General features: G+C 38.9%; 1 protein-coding gene across 2 annotated transcripts in view; it reads left to right on the top strand.

The window, feature by feature from the left end:
* Positions 1-15,169, top strand: part of FRMD4B (FERM domain containing 4B) — a 350,691-nt gene that overhangs the window by 195,880 nt on the left and 139,642 nt on the right. For both annotated transcript variants that reach the window (XM_051980657.1, XM_051980648.1), the window contains 2 exons: positions 1,273-1,338; positions 6,940-7,034. In XM_051980657.1, coding sequence (XP_051836617.1) covers positions 1,273-1,338; positions 6,940-7,034 — 161 coding nt within the window. The remainder of the gene's footprint in view (positions 1-1,272; positions 1,339-6,939; positions 7,035-15,169) is intronic.

The following is a 15,169-nucleotide window of genomic DNA, read 5'->3' as shown; positions in this document are numbered from 1 at the left end:
CTAGTGGTCTTTTCCAAGGTAACCTGAGCTCCAAATCTTTGAGATTTGGAACTATACCAAGGGGAAGAATATTCATGAAAAGATCACTTGGGAACATTTTTATGCAAGACAAAGACCTGGCATATTACCTGTTATCACTGTTCAATGATTGACTCCAGAGTGACTCAGAATTAAGCCAGAGCTCCTAGTTGCTGGTGACAACCTCACCTGGGCTCTGACCTGCTGTGTAATCTATCCAAGCAAAGAGATACAGGACTGCTGTGTTTCTCTAACATGGTATTAAATTGCTAATATTGTTTCTCCCCGGGTCATGCACACTGCCCTTCTCCTCTCCCAGATTTTCACTTGCCACCTTATATTATAGTCATGTTACCCAGTACACTCCACAAGTGGACTCGGAGTCAGGAAGACATGATTTTCATCCCAGGGAACAAATTAAAATTCTCTTAGCCTGTTTCCCCATCTCTAAAATGGGGGATTTATTATCAGCTACTTCTCAGGGTCAGTGCAGGAAAAAAAAGAAGGAAATAATTTAGAAAGTGCTTTGTCAGTTTTAAAGTGCTACATAAATACTAGCTATTATTATTAGTTTCTATTAAATAGTTGTCTACAGGATAAATAGTATGAGTTTGTGTTCAAGTCATGGGAAACTCTATCTTTAAAAACACATTTCTCTGCTCAGACATAGAAATATACAAATCTCTGATGATAATTCTCTGTTGTTGATGAGAGCATGAATGAGGGAGGACTGATTCCTAGTGGTAACTTTTGAGCAGGAATTAGCTTATTCACCAGACTGAGAGAAAATTAACGTACAATATAGCTTAAAATATTTTATTTAATTAGATTATTTGCTGTCTAAGGGAGGAGGTGGGGAGAAGAGAGGGAGAAAAATTTGGAATACAAGGCTGGCAAGGGTGAATGTTGAATACTACCTGTCTTGCTAGTTTCAGCCCAAAAGAGCAATATTCCATTAAATCAGGTTCAGATTTGATTACACTGGGTAATTTGCCATGATGGCAACTGAGAATAATTTGTGTTTCTATATGCTAGGGTCTTTTACAGTGTTCACGGCCCTTGCCATGTGAGAAGGAACGTGACAATCTTTAAGAAGATAATTTATAGATGAGTTGCTGATATGCATCCATAGAAGTAGCCTTCTTCCAGGAAACTGGATGGAACTGTAGGTCCGTGACTAAAAGAGTTTTCACTGTGATGTGGCTATTGCCCACCACACTCGTAATGACTCTTCTCCGCCCCCTTTCTCCACAGATGACGGAAGGCCGACATTGCCGAGTACATCTCCTTGATGACAGAAAACTGGAACTGTTGGTGCAGGTGAGAGGCTCCTTTTCAATTTATGCTCATTAAAATTCAAACCTGTGAGTTTGTTCAAATGAGTTCCTGGGTCAGCAAGTTCAAGTCAGCTTTTGTTCTGGGGTCAACCATCTTACCGTGACAAGAAAGGCTTTAATGACTTGCCACAATATCGTAGGGTCCAACTTTTTAGGGATATCCTCCCCTAAAGAGCATAGGAGTTCTTGGGACTTTAGAGTTCAATGTGACCTCAGAGGGACTACATAGTTCAACCTCTCACTGTGAGCCCTTCCCTCCCTCCAGCTTTGCTGTCGTCGATTTTATCACCATCCTCCCAAACACCCAAGATTTTGACCTTGGTCGATCATCTTCAACTCCTCACTCATCCTTACCCTACATATCCACTCTGCTGTCAACTCTTGTCATTTCTATTTTCACACCTTCTCTCTCATATGTCCCCTTCTTTCTGTTTCCAGGATTTGACCTCCCTAATGCAGACCCTCATCACCTAACACCTGGACTATTAGAATAACCCACTGAGGTCTCCTTGCCTCACAGCTCTCCCCATTCCATTTCATTTTTTTAAATTGTTGTTGTTGTTCTGATATATTTTCATTATTTACTTTTTATACTGCTATAACATTTCTTTCTCAATGTCATTTCTTATAGTAAAAAATACCCCATAATTTTGTATTTATTTCTAATTAGTCGCATCTCTATACTTAAGCACATTTTTATATTTCTTTTTACCATTCTGAACAAGACGGCTATAGCATTTGTGTGTGTATGTGTGTGTATATATGTATATATTGCATTTGCCGTCCCCCATGCCGTCCCCCTTCTCTCTGCCTCCTGGCTGCCCCAGCTTCCTTCAAGACTCAATTCTACAAGAATTTTCTAATTCCCCCCAATGTCCGGGCCTTCTCCTCTGAGATTCCACTAACACTGTGTGTATCTTATAGCGTAGGTGATCATTTGCATGTTGTCATTGCCCTTATTTAGAATGAGCTCCTTGAGGGCAAAAACCATACATGTCCTTTTCTTTGTTTTCCCACTGCTTATCACATGCTTGTTATATTTGTTGTTGTCCTTGTTCAGTCATTCAGTCATATCCGACTCTGTGACCCCATGGACTAGCCCATCCATGGGATTTTCTTGGCAAAGATACAGGAGTGATTTCTTTCTCTAATGGATTAGAGCAAGCAGAGATTAAGTGACTTACCCACACAGATAACAAGCATCTGAAGCCTATTATATAGTTAAGTCCTTAATAATTTCTCATTGATGGACTTCAAAAGAATTCCCTTTTTACTTCCCTGTGTTCAGTTTCCTCACTTGTAAATTGAGTGGATTGGTCTAGATGGCCTCTAAGTTCCATTCTATATTTAGATCTCTGACAAGTTTTATTCAACTTTTGCTTGAAAATCTCTTAACAAAGGGTGAATGTGCTGTACCTCCATCCTGACTTGGGGCAGCTCTGATGGTGGATACAAAGCTCATTCCTTAAATTTATCCAGAATTGTCCCTTGAAATTTCCACCTTTTGTTCCTGTTGTGCTTTCTGGGGCTAAACAGAGTTTGTCAAATCCCACTTTTGTCATAATAACACACAAATTCTCAATGTCTTCTTTATTTGTTATTTTTTCTATCTCCCCTAGGAGTCTTCTTCTTTTCTCAGTTCTTTCAACCCATCCTATCTTAGGCTTAAATACTCTGAAGAGGATCCAAAGCCTTTCTAGTTTGGATTTCTTATGTCAGTGTGCTAGGATGCTTGACTTTCAATGCTGAAGAAGAACAAGTCTGCATCTATTGTCTGTTTTCACTGCTTTCACAGCACAGTATCTGGCTGAAATTGTGTATCTTCTATTTCCCCCTATCTTCACCTGATTTCCAATCTTATACCTTTTCCCTTTCCAAGACTTTCCTTACCCTTAGCTCTTAAGACTCAAGACTTTTGTACCCAAATTGTACCTTTTACCTTTTTTTTTTTTGGGGGGGGGAACCTATTTAAGGAAGGAAAATAGAAGAAGAATCATTCATTTTAAAGAATTCTTTTGCATTTTAAAAACCTTGGAATTAAGTTCAACAAACATAGAATATAAGTTCCCTGAGGGCAAAGAATATCTTGTTTTGATCTTTGTTTCCTAATACCTTGTCTTGACTTTTCTAAGTACTTAATAGATAATTCTCAAGGGAATATATTAATGAATAAAAGAAATATTGCTAGGAATCTATTATATGCAGAAACTCATGATAGGTACTAAGTGAGCTACAAGGTCAGATAAGACATAGTTGCTACTCTCAAGGGCATTATGGAGTCATAGAAGAAATAAAACCAATATACTAATAAGTATAATATGAGTTATAATAAGGTAAATTCATTAGGGAGAATTAAACAATCCCCTTGAGAAGGATTAGACAAGGATCATAGATTTACAGCTAGAACAGATATTATAATCCAACAACCTTTTCCTCCTACACATAGGGAAACTCTGACCCACAGAGATTAAATAGTGTGTCCAAAGTCCTTAAGTAATTACAGAAGAGCCAGTCTGAACTAGTCATTTCACTGGTTTAAGGTACCCCCAATAAGGAGTCAGCCATCCCTGACCAATAGCTTAGCTATTCCTCTGAAAATTATAATAACCTTTCCAGGGTCACACAGCCAGTATGTGTCAGAGACGGTCCTTGAAGCCAGAATGCTAGATCGGCTCTCTGACCACTAAGACTAGACTGCCAGGTGTTTTTTTATCATCTACTTAATTACATATTTGTTTCCTTCCTCCTAATAGTAACTCCTTGAGAGTAGAGAAACTATGTCAGTAGTCTAGGCAAGAGGTAATAAAGATCTTAGTTGGGTTGGAGATTGTAGCAGTTGAATATACAGGAGTTGGCAGTTGTACAAGGGGAAGGAATGATCCAAGATGTCGCTGAAATTTTGAGCTTAGGTGAATAAGAACATGATGGTGCCATCCATGAATATAGGGAAATCAAGTGGGGCATGTGTGGAGAGGCAGGATGGTGAACTTTGGGAGGGTGTAGAGTCGAGTTTGGTGTGATGACATGATGTCCAGGTGGAGATACCCAGCAGGCAGATGAAAATGTGGCCTTGAACCAGGGGTCCTCAAACTTTTTAAATAGGGGGCCAAATTCACTGTCCCTCAGACTATTGGAGGGCCGGACTATAATAAAAACAAAAACTTTTTTTTGTGGGCCTTTAAATAAAGAAACTTCATAGCTCTGGGTGAGGGGGATAATCGTCCTCAGCTGCCGCATCTGGCTTAAGGGCCATAGTTTGAGGACCCCTGCTGAAGTAAGACTTCATGGAGCCCACCACAAATCTAACCTTATAAGCCCCTTTCCTGTGGTAAAAGCTTAGCTTCATGCTTCCCCGAATGGATCATCAGTAGCGAAAAGTCAGAGACCTTTCAGTGTTCCTTCAGCTCTCTTAATAGTGTTAAAAAAAAAAAAAAAAATAAGGGCCATACTCAGTTTGACATAATCCTGATTAGAAAGCCTGATCTAACATTAGCCACATGATTTTGAGTAAATTAAACTATCTGAGTATTTCTTTTTTGATGAAAAGAGAACTATTAATGTCTAACCACCTGCCTCACAGTGTTTGCAGATTCACAGAATCTCAGAGTTGGAAGGGACCCCAGAAACTTAGCAACTCAAGGGTTTTTAATATTTTGGGGGTCACAGATCCTGTGGTAGTGTCTTAAAGTCTAATAATAGATAATAATTATAATAATAATTTTGTCTTTATCAAAATAATATTTTTTAATGTATTAAATAAAATATTAGTGGATTACAGTAGAAATCAATTCTATTGAAATGGAAGGTATAATTTTTGGCCAAGTTCATAGCCCCCTTTGAAATCTTACTAAAGATCCCTTTGGGATCCCAGGAGTAAGAATCCCTAATCCAAGCCCTACCTGAAAAGGACTCACTTTGATGACACACCCAGTGAGTAAGTGATCCTTCAGACCTGCCATGAGTGCAGGGGAAGGCATTCCCCCCCAAAGGAGCCCCCTATACTTTGGGTCAGAAGGTACCTCACATTAAGCCACTGCTGCTGGTTCCACCTTTTGGAATCTAGCAAAACAAGTTCAATCCGTCTTCCACTTGAAAGCCCTTCAGATATTTTAAGAAAGCTACCATTCCTCCACCCTGACCAGCCTCTTCTCTAAGCTAAATGACCCCTTTCCTCACCATATGGCATGATCTCAGGCCCTTCACTGTTCTCATCTCCCTCTCGCACTTATTGCCATCTTTTCAGAAGCACGGCATCCAGAACAGAGCACTGTTCTGTGTGTATTCTGGAGAACACTGGAATTATCACCTCTCTAGTGTTGTCTACCCCAGGGGAGAGAGTTCTAGACATGGAGTCAGGAAGTCCTGAGTTCAAATCCAACCTCAGACATTTACTAACTGTGTGACCCTGGGCAAGTCTTCCTCCTCTGTAAAATGGAAATAATCACCTACCTTCCAGGTTGTTTGTTGTGAGGTAAAAGGAAATAATATTTGTAAAGCAGACCTTAAAGTCCGATATAAATGCCAGCCATCATCATCATTCATGAAGCTCAAGTCCCGTGGTCACCTCCCAGTATCTGACCACTGCCTCTTCTGTTTAAATATTCCTTCCTCTTCTGTTTAAATATGCTAAGGGTGGAAAATCCCCAAAAGACATTAAAGACCCCATTGTCATCGCCCACCCTCACTGTAGCATTCTGGGAGGGATGATGGACTGTTTAGTAGATCATTAAAATAATTGTCATGAAAGCACTTTGAAAACTATACGGTGCTGGACAGGTGTGAGGTTTTGTTGTTATTAATTAAGACATAAAAGCATAACCTTATCGCTAATGTTTGAATGGGAAGTGTATTGTAGCACATTAGATAGGAACAGGGATTGGGGTTTCACTGCTGTAGGGAACTCCTGGTGGGGAAACTCCATCTCCCAGTGCAGGATGGCACCTTCTCTGAAAATTTTATTCTAAAGAGTCAGAGGTTGCTAACCTGGGAGTCTTAAGTAGCCCAGGTTAAGAGCCTCTGTCTTGGAGGGTTTTCCAGAGCCAGGTAATTTATAGCACAGGCACTGAGTAGCTTCAAACTGTCCTTTAGAGTCCCAGCTTTTCCCCTTGCTATATGCCAGGGACAAATCAATTCTCTCTAAGCCTCTGTTCCTATCTATGACTGTGAGCTTTTCTGTTTCTCTCTGTCCCTGTCTCTGTGTGTATGTGTCTGTCTGTCTGTCTCTCTCTCTCTCCCTCCTTTCTTCCCTCCTCTTTCCTTTTTTCTGTCTCTCTTTCTGTCTCTCTCTGTATATGTATTTATATACATATAAAAAATATTTTACTCCCTATCTCCCTAGATTGTTGTAAGGAATGTACTTTATAAACTAGAAAGCATTATATAAAAATGAGTGATTAAGACTCTACAAATGTCCCTCTGTCAATTTCTTGTAAAGAACAAGTCCAAACAGATTCAGCACTAGAAACACGTAAATATAGTTTAGTGATATAATAATGCTAAAATAACTTATTTAAACTATTTGGATTGAGGGGATTGCAAGTGGGGGAAATAAACCTTCTTTCTAATAAAATCCTTGTTTTGACAGCCCAAACTTTTGTCAAGAGAATTGCTGGACCTTGTGGCATCCCATTTCAATCTCAAAGAAAAGGAATATTTTGGAATAACATTTATAGATGACACGTAAGTATATTTTTCTGGCTAATGCTTCTTTCGCTCTTGCTTAGGTGATGAACGTGCTGTAATTTGTGAGAAACAGGCAAATATTTTCCACCTGAGCCTAGGACACAGAGTACCTACCATTCATACCAAGAGGAGTTTTCATTCTGACAGCAGAAAGGGAGGGAAATGACTGATTGATATCTGATTATAGGGTGCGGGTGTGCTTCTTTTTTTTTTTTTTTTAGGAGTTTGTGTAAGAAATTTGTAGATCTCTTTTATTATCTACATACATCTCTGTTTGGATGGAAAGAATGACTTATTCAGTATATACCCCAGAGAGATAAATGTAAGTTTTACATTTTATGGCTTTATATTGTAACTTTAATAACATTGCCAAATTCAACAAAAGATAGCATGAATATTTAAAACTAAATGTTTTAAATTTTATTTCTTTGGAAAAAAATAACATAATTTGTATGCTCTGTATCCATTCTCAAGTTTCAGTATAGAACTTTCCTTCTCATTCAGGGATATGTTCTGGAGATCTCCCACATAGGGAAATTCTGGAATATTTAGACATGTTTTGGATAGTTGCTAACTTTTTGCTCCATAGCGCTTCCTTTCTAATGTTCTCTTAATCTTTGGATTATACAAAGAATCTCTTTTTAGTTTTGGAAGCCATTTTTTAAAAATAAATTATACATATATATATATGCATCTATATATTAAATATATATATATATAAAATTTTTTTTTTACATTTCCTGTGTATCCTCCTCTGTATCTCTCTCCCTATCCTCTACCAGAGGGCTATCCATCATAATAAGGAAGAAAAGAAAAAAAAAGTTTACAAAACCAACAACTGAACTCATGAATTGACACAAAGAATTGTCACAAAAGTCATTTCCACTCACTGCCTTTGAGTGGAAAGTGGGACACAAATAACATTTTTAGGGGGCAGAGGTCACAGAGCTGCTACTTTGATAGAACCATAATTTTCTAGAATCCTGGATTTTCAGGAAGGGACATCAATAGTGATTCAGTCCAAACTAGTCCCTGAAAGACAATTCCCATTACAACGTACCCAATAAGTTGTCATCCAACAGCTGCTTTGAAATGACCAGTGACAGAGAACGCTTTACTAATCAATGTGATCAATTCTTCATTGGGCCATCTACAATTGTTAAGTTTTTCCTGACATCAAGTTTCAATTTACCTACTTGCAACTTCTGCCCATTTATTACTACAGTGCTGTCCTCTGAAACAGACCAAATGTAATCCCTGTTCCACGTGAAATTTTCAGATACTAAGCTTTGGATGTTATATCTCCTATGAGTGTTCTTGTCTGGAGGCTGATCATCCCCACCCAGGTCCTTTGATTCATCATTATATGATTTAGTCCCCCAAGGCTTCACCAATTTATCTAGTCTAGTTTATCGATCTGTAACACTCAAAATTAAACAAATACAATAAATATTCTCAGACTAGAGCCAAGTACAGAGAGACTGTCAAATCCTTCTTCCTTGAAGTTAAGCCTCTCTTAATTAGATCAATATTATGATAGCATTTTTAGATGTCACATCACACCCATTTTTGAGCCTGAAGTCTATTAAAACTCCCAGATCTTTTTCAACAAATGGTTGCCTAATGATGCCCTTTCATCTGATACTTGAGAAATTCATTTTTTAAACTCAATTGTAAGACTTTACATTTATCCCTATTAACGTTCATCTTGTTGAAGCCTGTTAGGAACTTTCTGGCTTCTGACACCATAGTGTACTAGCCCTCTTCTAGCTTTGGGTCACTTGTAAAAATCTGATAAACATACCTTCCATCCCTTTATCCAAGTAATTGCTGAAAATGTTAAATAGTAATAAATAATTGGAAAATAAGATGTTAGTCTAGAACTAAGCACTAGTAATATTGAACCATTGTTCACTATTCTTTGTGTTCAGATAGTCAACCGTTTCCAAATCTTTCTAATAGTATAAGTGTCTGAGGCAGAATTGAACTCTGGTCTTCCTGACTCAAAACCCGGCACTCAATCTGTGGAGCCAAATCATATAAAGCCCATCTATGATCATAATCACATAACATCACCAGGAGAATTCTGGCATTCAGGGGTGAGTTTTTCAAACAGTTTGCAGTGTGGAACCTCTGAAAGTGACCCAACATTTTCCAAAAGCAATCTGGCCACTCTTCTCCTTACCTAATGGTGGAAGCAATGACTTCATATATAAAGACATACAGCATAACATGAACATATAAAAATATATACAAAGTAGTTGCCTCCAAGTGAAATTTCTTTGGTATTTGTTTAAGTCACTTTTCCCAGTTCTGGACGTGCCATGTCCTTGCATAGTACCTGGAACCATAAAATGATAATTTCCCAATGTGGTGCTTCCATTATGGGCACAGATGAAAATAGATGGCTATGAAAAGACAGGCAGATGTGTTCTATTTCAAGACTGGTGGGTTTTTTTTTTCCTTCTTCCCAGTTTTACAGAGGAATGCTGTCAGGATAATTTAACTTATAAAGTCAACAGAATGGAAAAGGAAGTCTTAGATTGGGACCCAAAAGACTAGAGTCTTCTGGGTTCAAGTCCTCAGTCTTCTGAGCTCTCTAAATCATAAGAGACAAGTCATTTAATTTCTTTTTTAAAATCACAAAATTGTAGTGTTGCAAAAAATCCTGGTGGTCATCTAGTCCAACCTATTCTTTCCTAAAGAATCCCTAAGACAAGCTTGACTTTGCTCCTTCAGCTTCTGCTTGAAGATCTCCAATGAGGCAAGCCATTCCACTTTGGAATAGCCTAAGGGCTTAGACCTCAAACCTCGATTTTCCTCTTGAAAACAATTCTTGATTTTGCCTTTGGAATCAAGCACCTCATGACATGTATCATCTTTCAAGTATCATCTCCCTACATATCCTTCTCTTCTTCAGATTAAGCATTGTCAGTTCCTTCATTAGGTTATTGTGACCTTAAAATACTTTATGAATGCAGGCTGGTTTTTGCTTCTGGACTCCAGCCTTAGTCTTTGACTTTGTGAATGGACTTTGATCATTTGGCTCGCCATGGACTTCCTCTTCTCTCTGGATTTTCCCTTTGTTGGCTTGTCCAATAAAGACACGATGTGGTACAGTGGAGAGAGAAGGATGGAGTTGGCGTAGAAAGACCTGGGTCTAAGTCCACCTCTGATACATATCCCCTTGTCATCCTGGGATTGTAACCCTTTAGTGCCCCAGGCAGCTCTCTAAGACTAGACATTGAAGATGAATTATTGATCTGGTTTAGTAGAAGATGTTTCCTCACCAGAATTCCCAAGTCTGATGAAATCACACTTCTAGTCCAAAAGAATAAGCAAAAAACAAACTTATTTACTACTGACCCTGATTTCGAATTCCTGAATCCGTAACTGAACATTTCTTGGTGTTGAAGCCTCCCTCTTAATGTTTCTAATATCACAAACTTAATCTAACCCTGGTTAGAGCTATATATCAACCTTGACCTTGGAGATATTTCTCTTTAATCTAGTTGTCCATCTCTAATCATGGAAGATTTTTTTTTTAAATCAACTCTTCCACATCTTTCTCTCTCTACCTGGGACCCCTATGATGACCTGCTCTTGTGATAAGTTTGATTCTCCTTGTACCAAAGACCATTATTCACAATCAATCTGCTTTGGGTCAACAGTATGGGAAAATTGGATACAGCAAGACAGATAGTATTAAGGCCACAAGGTAGAGCAGTGGGTAGAATGCCAGGCTTGGAGTCAGGAAGATTCATCATTCTAGGTTCAAATCTGGACACGGACACTTACTAGCTATGTGATTCTGGGCAAATAACTTAACCCTGCTTGCCTCAGTTCCTCATCTGTAAAATAAGCTGGAAAAGGAAATGGCAAACCACTCCAGTATCTCTGCCAAGAAAACCTCAAATGGGGTCACAAGAAAGTTAGACACAATTGAAAATGACTGAACAACAAGGAAACTATTTGAAGGGCCTTGAAAACTACCCAGTGGAGTTTGGGAGTTCATTCAGTGGGAAATAGCCATGAAATAACAGTGAGCAATTAATTCAAAACAGTAGATCCTTAAGTGGTACTTTTGAGTGGTCTAGATCAGAAGGTCAGAGGGAAGAAGAGAATCAAGGAGGACTGAAGTAATCAGGAATGACTTCAAGGAGGCGGTGGATTTTGAAAAGGGACGGCAAGGATGATTAAGATTTGTATTAATAGAAGAAGGAATGGATTCAGGGCAAGAAGAATAGACAGTATGAGCTGGAGGCAGAGAGGCATAAAATGAGCAACAATTAGGAATACGGGGTCTAAGTTGGGGGCAGTGGGTTAAAAGATAGCAGGATCCGACCTCAAAAATCCCTTCCGGCTCCCTCTAATTGCTGCAATCTGTGATCTGGAAATCAGTTTAGTTAAATGGATTGTGGTGGAAAGGAAGCAGTTGAATGGAGAGAAGATATTTGGGATCCTTGAGAGCAAAGCTAAAGTGGGAAACTGAAAGCCAGGGAACATTTTTGAGCAAAGGATTGAAAACTGTCTTTAAGTGAGTTTCTTCTATAAATGACATGGAAGACGAATTGGAGGTTGGGAAGACTGGAGACTGAGAGACTGTTTTTAATCAAGTGCCAGGTGAACACCCAGGTTCTCTTAAATACCGTATACATAGACGTTAGACCATTCCAACTGCAAGATCTCTTCAAAAAGAAAAGGAAAATCATAAATTTATAGTTTAAATAAAATGGTCACCTTTTTTCCCCTTCCTGAACATCATGGAATTTCTTTCTTAAAACTTTTACAGGGAGAAATTCCATATACACAGTGTAACCTCCCACAACCCCCTCCCCCATATACATAGTATAACCTCCCACAACCCCCCCTTAACATGACAAAACTTGAATTTGGCTACACTCCTCTCTCTAATCCACAGCCATTTCAGGAAGGTTTTCAGCCAAAAGTCTTTGAGGACAGAATAGTTCTTTTCACACAAATAATAACAATAATAATGATTCATTTCCACATGATCAGATGAAAGGAAAGATCTTCCCCAAACTGTCATCTGGTTGGGAAGAGAGCCTCTGTTTCTTACTGGTGTTTATTTCCAAAAGAAGTTGTTTTTTATGATTGGCAGTTCCCACCTTTCTGGAGACCAGACTTGGAAAATTGCTTTTTTCCAAGGGTGTCTCCTTGGTATGCTTTGGTCACCAGCCTAGTTCTTTCCCTTTGCCTTGTAAATATTTTTAGTAAGTATTTTCTCTTGGCATTTTTCCCCCCTGATCCCTCCCACACCACTACTTTTCCAGCACAGATGACACATGAAACATTTACAGTTGTTGGGGTTTTTTTAGACCAGAAAAGCTAAACTAAACATGTGGCACCGTGGGTATCCAGTTAATGAAAATGGTTTGCTCTTGGGCCTATAGAACAAAACTAGAAATGCAGGAAGGAAGTTATGATTTCAGGAGCACAGCAGAATTCCCTCCACCAAAATAGATCTGTAGATCACAACCCATTCATCATTTAAGCAGCTAGGTGACAATAGTGAATAGAGTATTAAACTTGGAGAGAGGAAGCCTCCATTCAATCCTGCCTCAAGCGTTAGCTGTGTGAGCCTGGATAAGTCACTTAATCCTTATCTACCCCAATTTCCTCATCATTAAAATGAGGCTAATAATAAGATCTAACTTTCCAGGGTCATTGTTAGGATCAAGATATCTGTAAAGTTCTTAAAGTGTTAGGTAAATGCTAGTCATTATTATTATTAATTATTATGATGATTACATAAGATCATAGTGTCAATCAATAAACATTAAGTGCATGTTATAAATTCGCGCTGTGTTTGATCCTGCTGGACAAAAAGATGCTCTTGGCAAGACAAAAAAAAAAAATACTGGCTGCCCTCAAGTAGCTTATTAATGTCTGGGGGGAGACAACACAGATATACCAAACAAACCAACACCTGCTAATGAGGGAAGGAGGCAGTACTACCTGGGGGAATCAGGAAAGATCTCTTGTTAGGAGACGGCATTTGATGGAGATTGATGGAGATGTATTCCACGCTTCAGTCAGGGCACAGAAAGGGAAGCCCATTGTCCTAGTAGAAGAACAGCAAATTGACTGGACCATACAGAGAAATTACAAGGTTAGAAAATAAATAAACAGATTGAAATCGAGTCAGTTTCTAAAGAGTTTTTGTTTGTTTATTTTTTTTGCTGAGGCAATTGGGGGTAAGTGACTTGCTCGGGGTCACACAGCCAGGAAGTGTTAAGTGTCTGAGACCAGATTTGAACTGAGGTCCTCCTGGCTTCAGGGCTGGGGCTCTACCCACTGCACCACCTCACACTGCACCACCTTGCAGCCCCAAGACTTTTTTTAAGTGCTAAGTAAAAGAACTTTTCTTTGATTCTAGAGGTAACAGGCAACCAGTAGAGAAGAATATCCCGGCCAGCTCCGTCCCTGATGTTAGGGAAAATAATGTTGGCCGCAGAGTAGGAAATGAACGAGAGTGGGAACGAGCTAGAGGCCGCGGGAGACCAGCTGGAAGAAGGCTCCGCAGTGAGATGAGGGGATATTAACTAGAGGTTTTGTGAATGAGGACGGGGCAGGGGGCTGGTAATTGACCAGATTTGTGGGTAGGTGAAAGTGATCACTGTGGGAGATGAATGGGAGGAGACAGATGCTTGAGGCAATTGTAAAAAATAAAACAAAATAAAATGGCCCGGGTCTCGTTTAGCCCCTCATGTTTTATAGATGAAGTGACTGAGGCTCAGGAAGATTTATGGGCAAGTGCCTGCCTCACGGAGCCTGGACATGGGATAGAAGAAATCACAGTTACCAAAATAAAAGTGATTGTATGATAAATCAATGAAAGACAATCTGCTCCCCCAGACTCTTAAGAAGTCTTAATGATTGTATGGGACTACCTGCCCTCTAGGGGAGGGGGTGGAGGGAAGGAGGGGAAAAGGTGGAACAGAAGGTTTTGCCAAGGTCAGTGCTGAAAAGTTACCCACGCATCTATCTTGTAAATAAAAAGCTATAATAATAATAATAATAATAATAATAACAACAACAATAATAATAATAATAATTTATTTGTTCTGCTTCTTCCCATGATAAAAATCCTCCCGTCTCCCTGTGTGCTTCCCTGCATGGCGTGTCAGCTTGACTCCTCTAGAGGGCTCCCAAAGCTCTCTTTAGAGCTACTTGCCTTCCTCAGTGACTGAGGCTCCTCCCAATAAATAGGGGCCTTACCTTGGCTTTCTCCAGCTTTGGGGTCACTTTGTTCTGCATTCAGAAGGCCCCATAATTTGAATAAAAGCAGACCCCTAGGTGCTCGCCCCAGGTTTAGTCAGCCATCGATACTACAGGCCAAGGAAAATGAAAAACAGATTAAATCCCTGGCCAAATCACTCACCCTCATTTCCTACAAATGCGGAAGGGCTTGCTATGTTTCTAGCTTCTCATCCTATCTCACATTGTTAATATTAAAGAAATTTATTCTGAAGGCTGAAATCTCTGGGAATGAACCAGGGAGGACTCCTAAATGTTCCTGACAATTTACAGCAAATCTTTGAAATTTTTTGAGTCTTAAGCCATTGAATTACCCAAAAGTCTGCATGTTTGTTTGGTTTTTTCCTAAATTGGTTAGACATGAAATGGGATGAGTGATGGTTGATTTTCACGAGATTCAAGGCAAATACTTTAAAAATAATACTTTATTACTGCATGGCCACATTGACCAACTTGGCTCAGGAGAAGAAATGAGAAAATATTTTCCTGTCTTTTTGTTGTTACAAACATAGGGAAATGTGAGTGTGGAATGATACACATACTATAAAACAAGTATCAATTGGTTTTCTTTTTTGTCTTTTATTACAAGGGAAAACTCACTAATGGAAATTATGTTGGGAAATTCATGTGACATAAAATACAAAATTTAAATATATTAACAAACAATAACATCTTGTACATATATAATTATATTCATAAATATGTATATGTGTATCTGCATCTATATATATAATATGCTATGCATACCCACACATATATGTATTATATGTATAGGTATAGCATATTATATATTTTTAGACAACTGTGTGACTCTGAAGATATGGTCCACTACTGAGAATATTGCTTGTGAA

The sequence above is a fragment of the Antechinus flavipes genome, chromosome 1 (assembly GCF_016432865.1).
Source record: "Antechinus flavipes isolate AdamAnt ecotype Samford, QLD, Australia chromosome 1, AdamAnt_v2, whole genome shotgun sequence".
Taxonomy (NCBI): Eukaryota; Metazoa; Chordata; class Mammalia; order Dasyuromorphia; family Dasyuridae; genus Antechinus; species Antechinus flavipes.
This window is presented reverse-complemented; position numbering and strand designations above follow the sequence as displayed.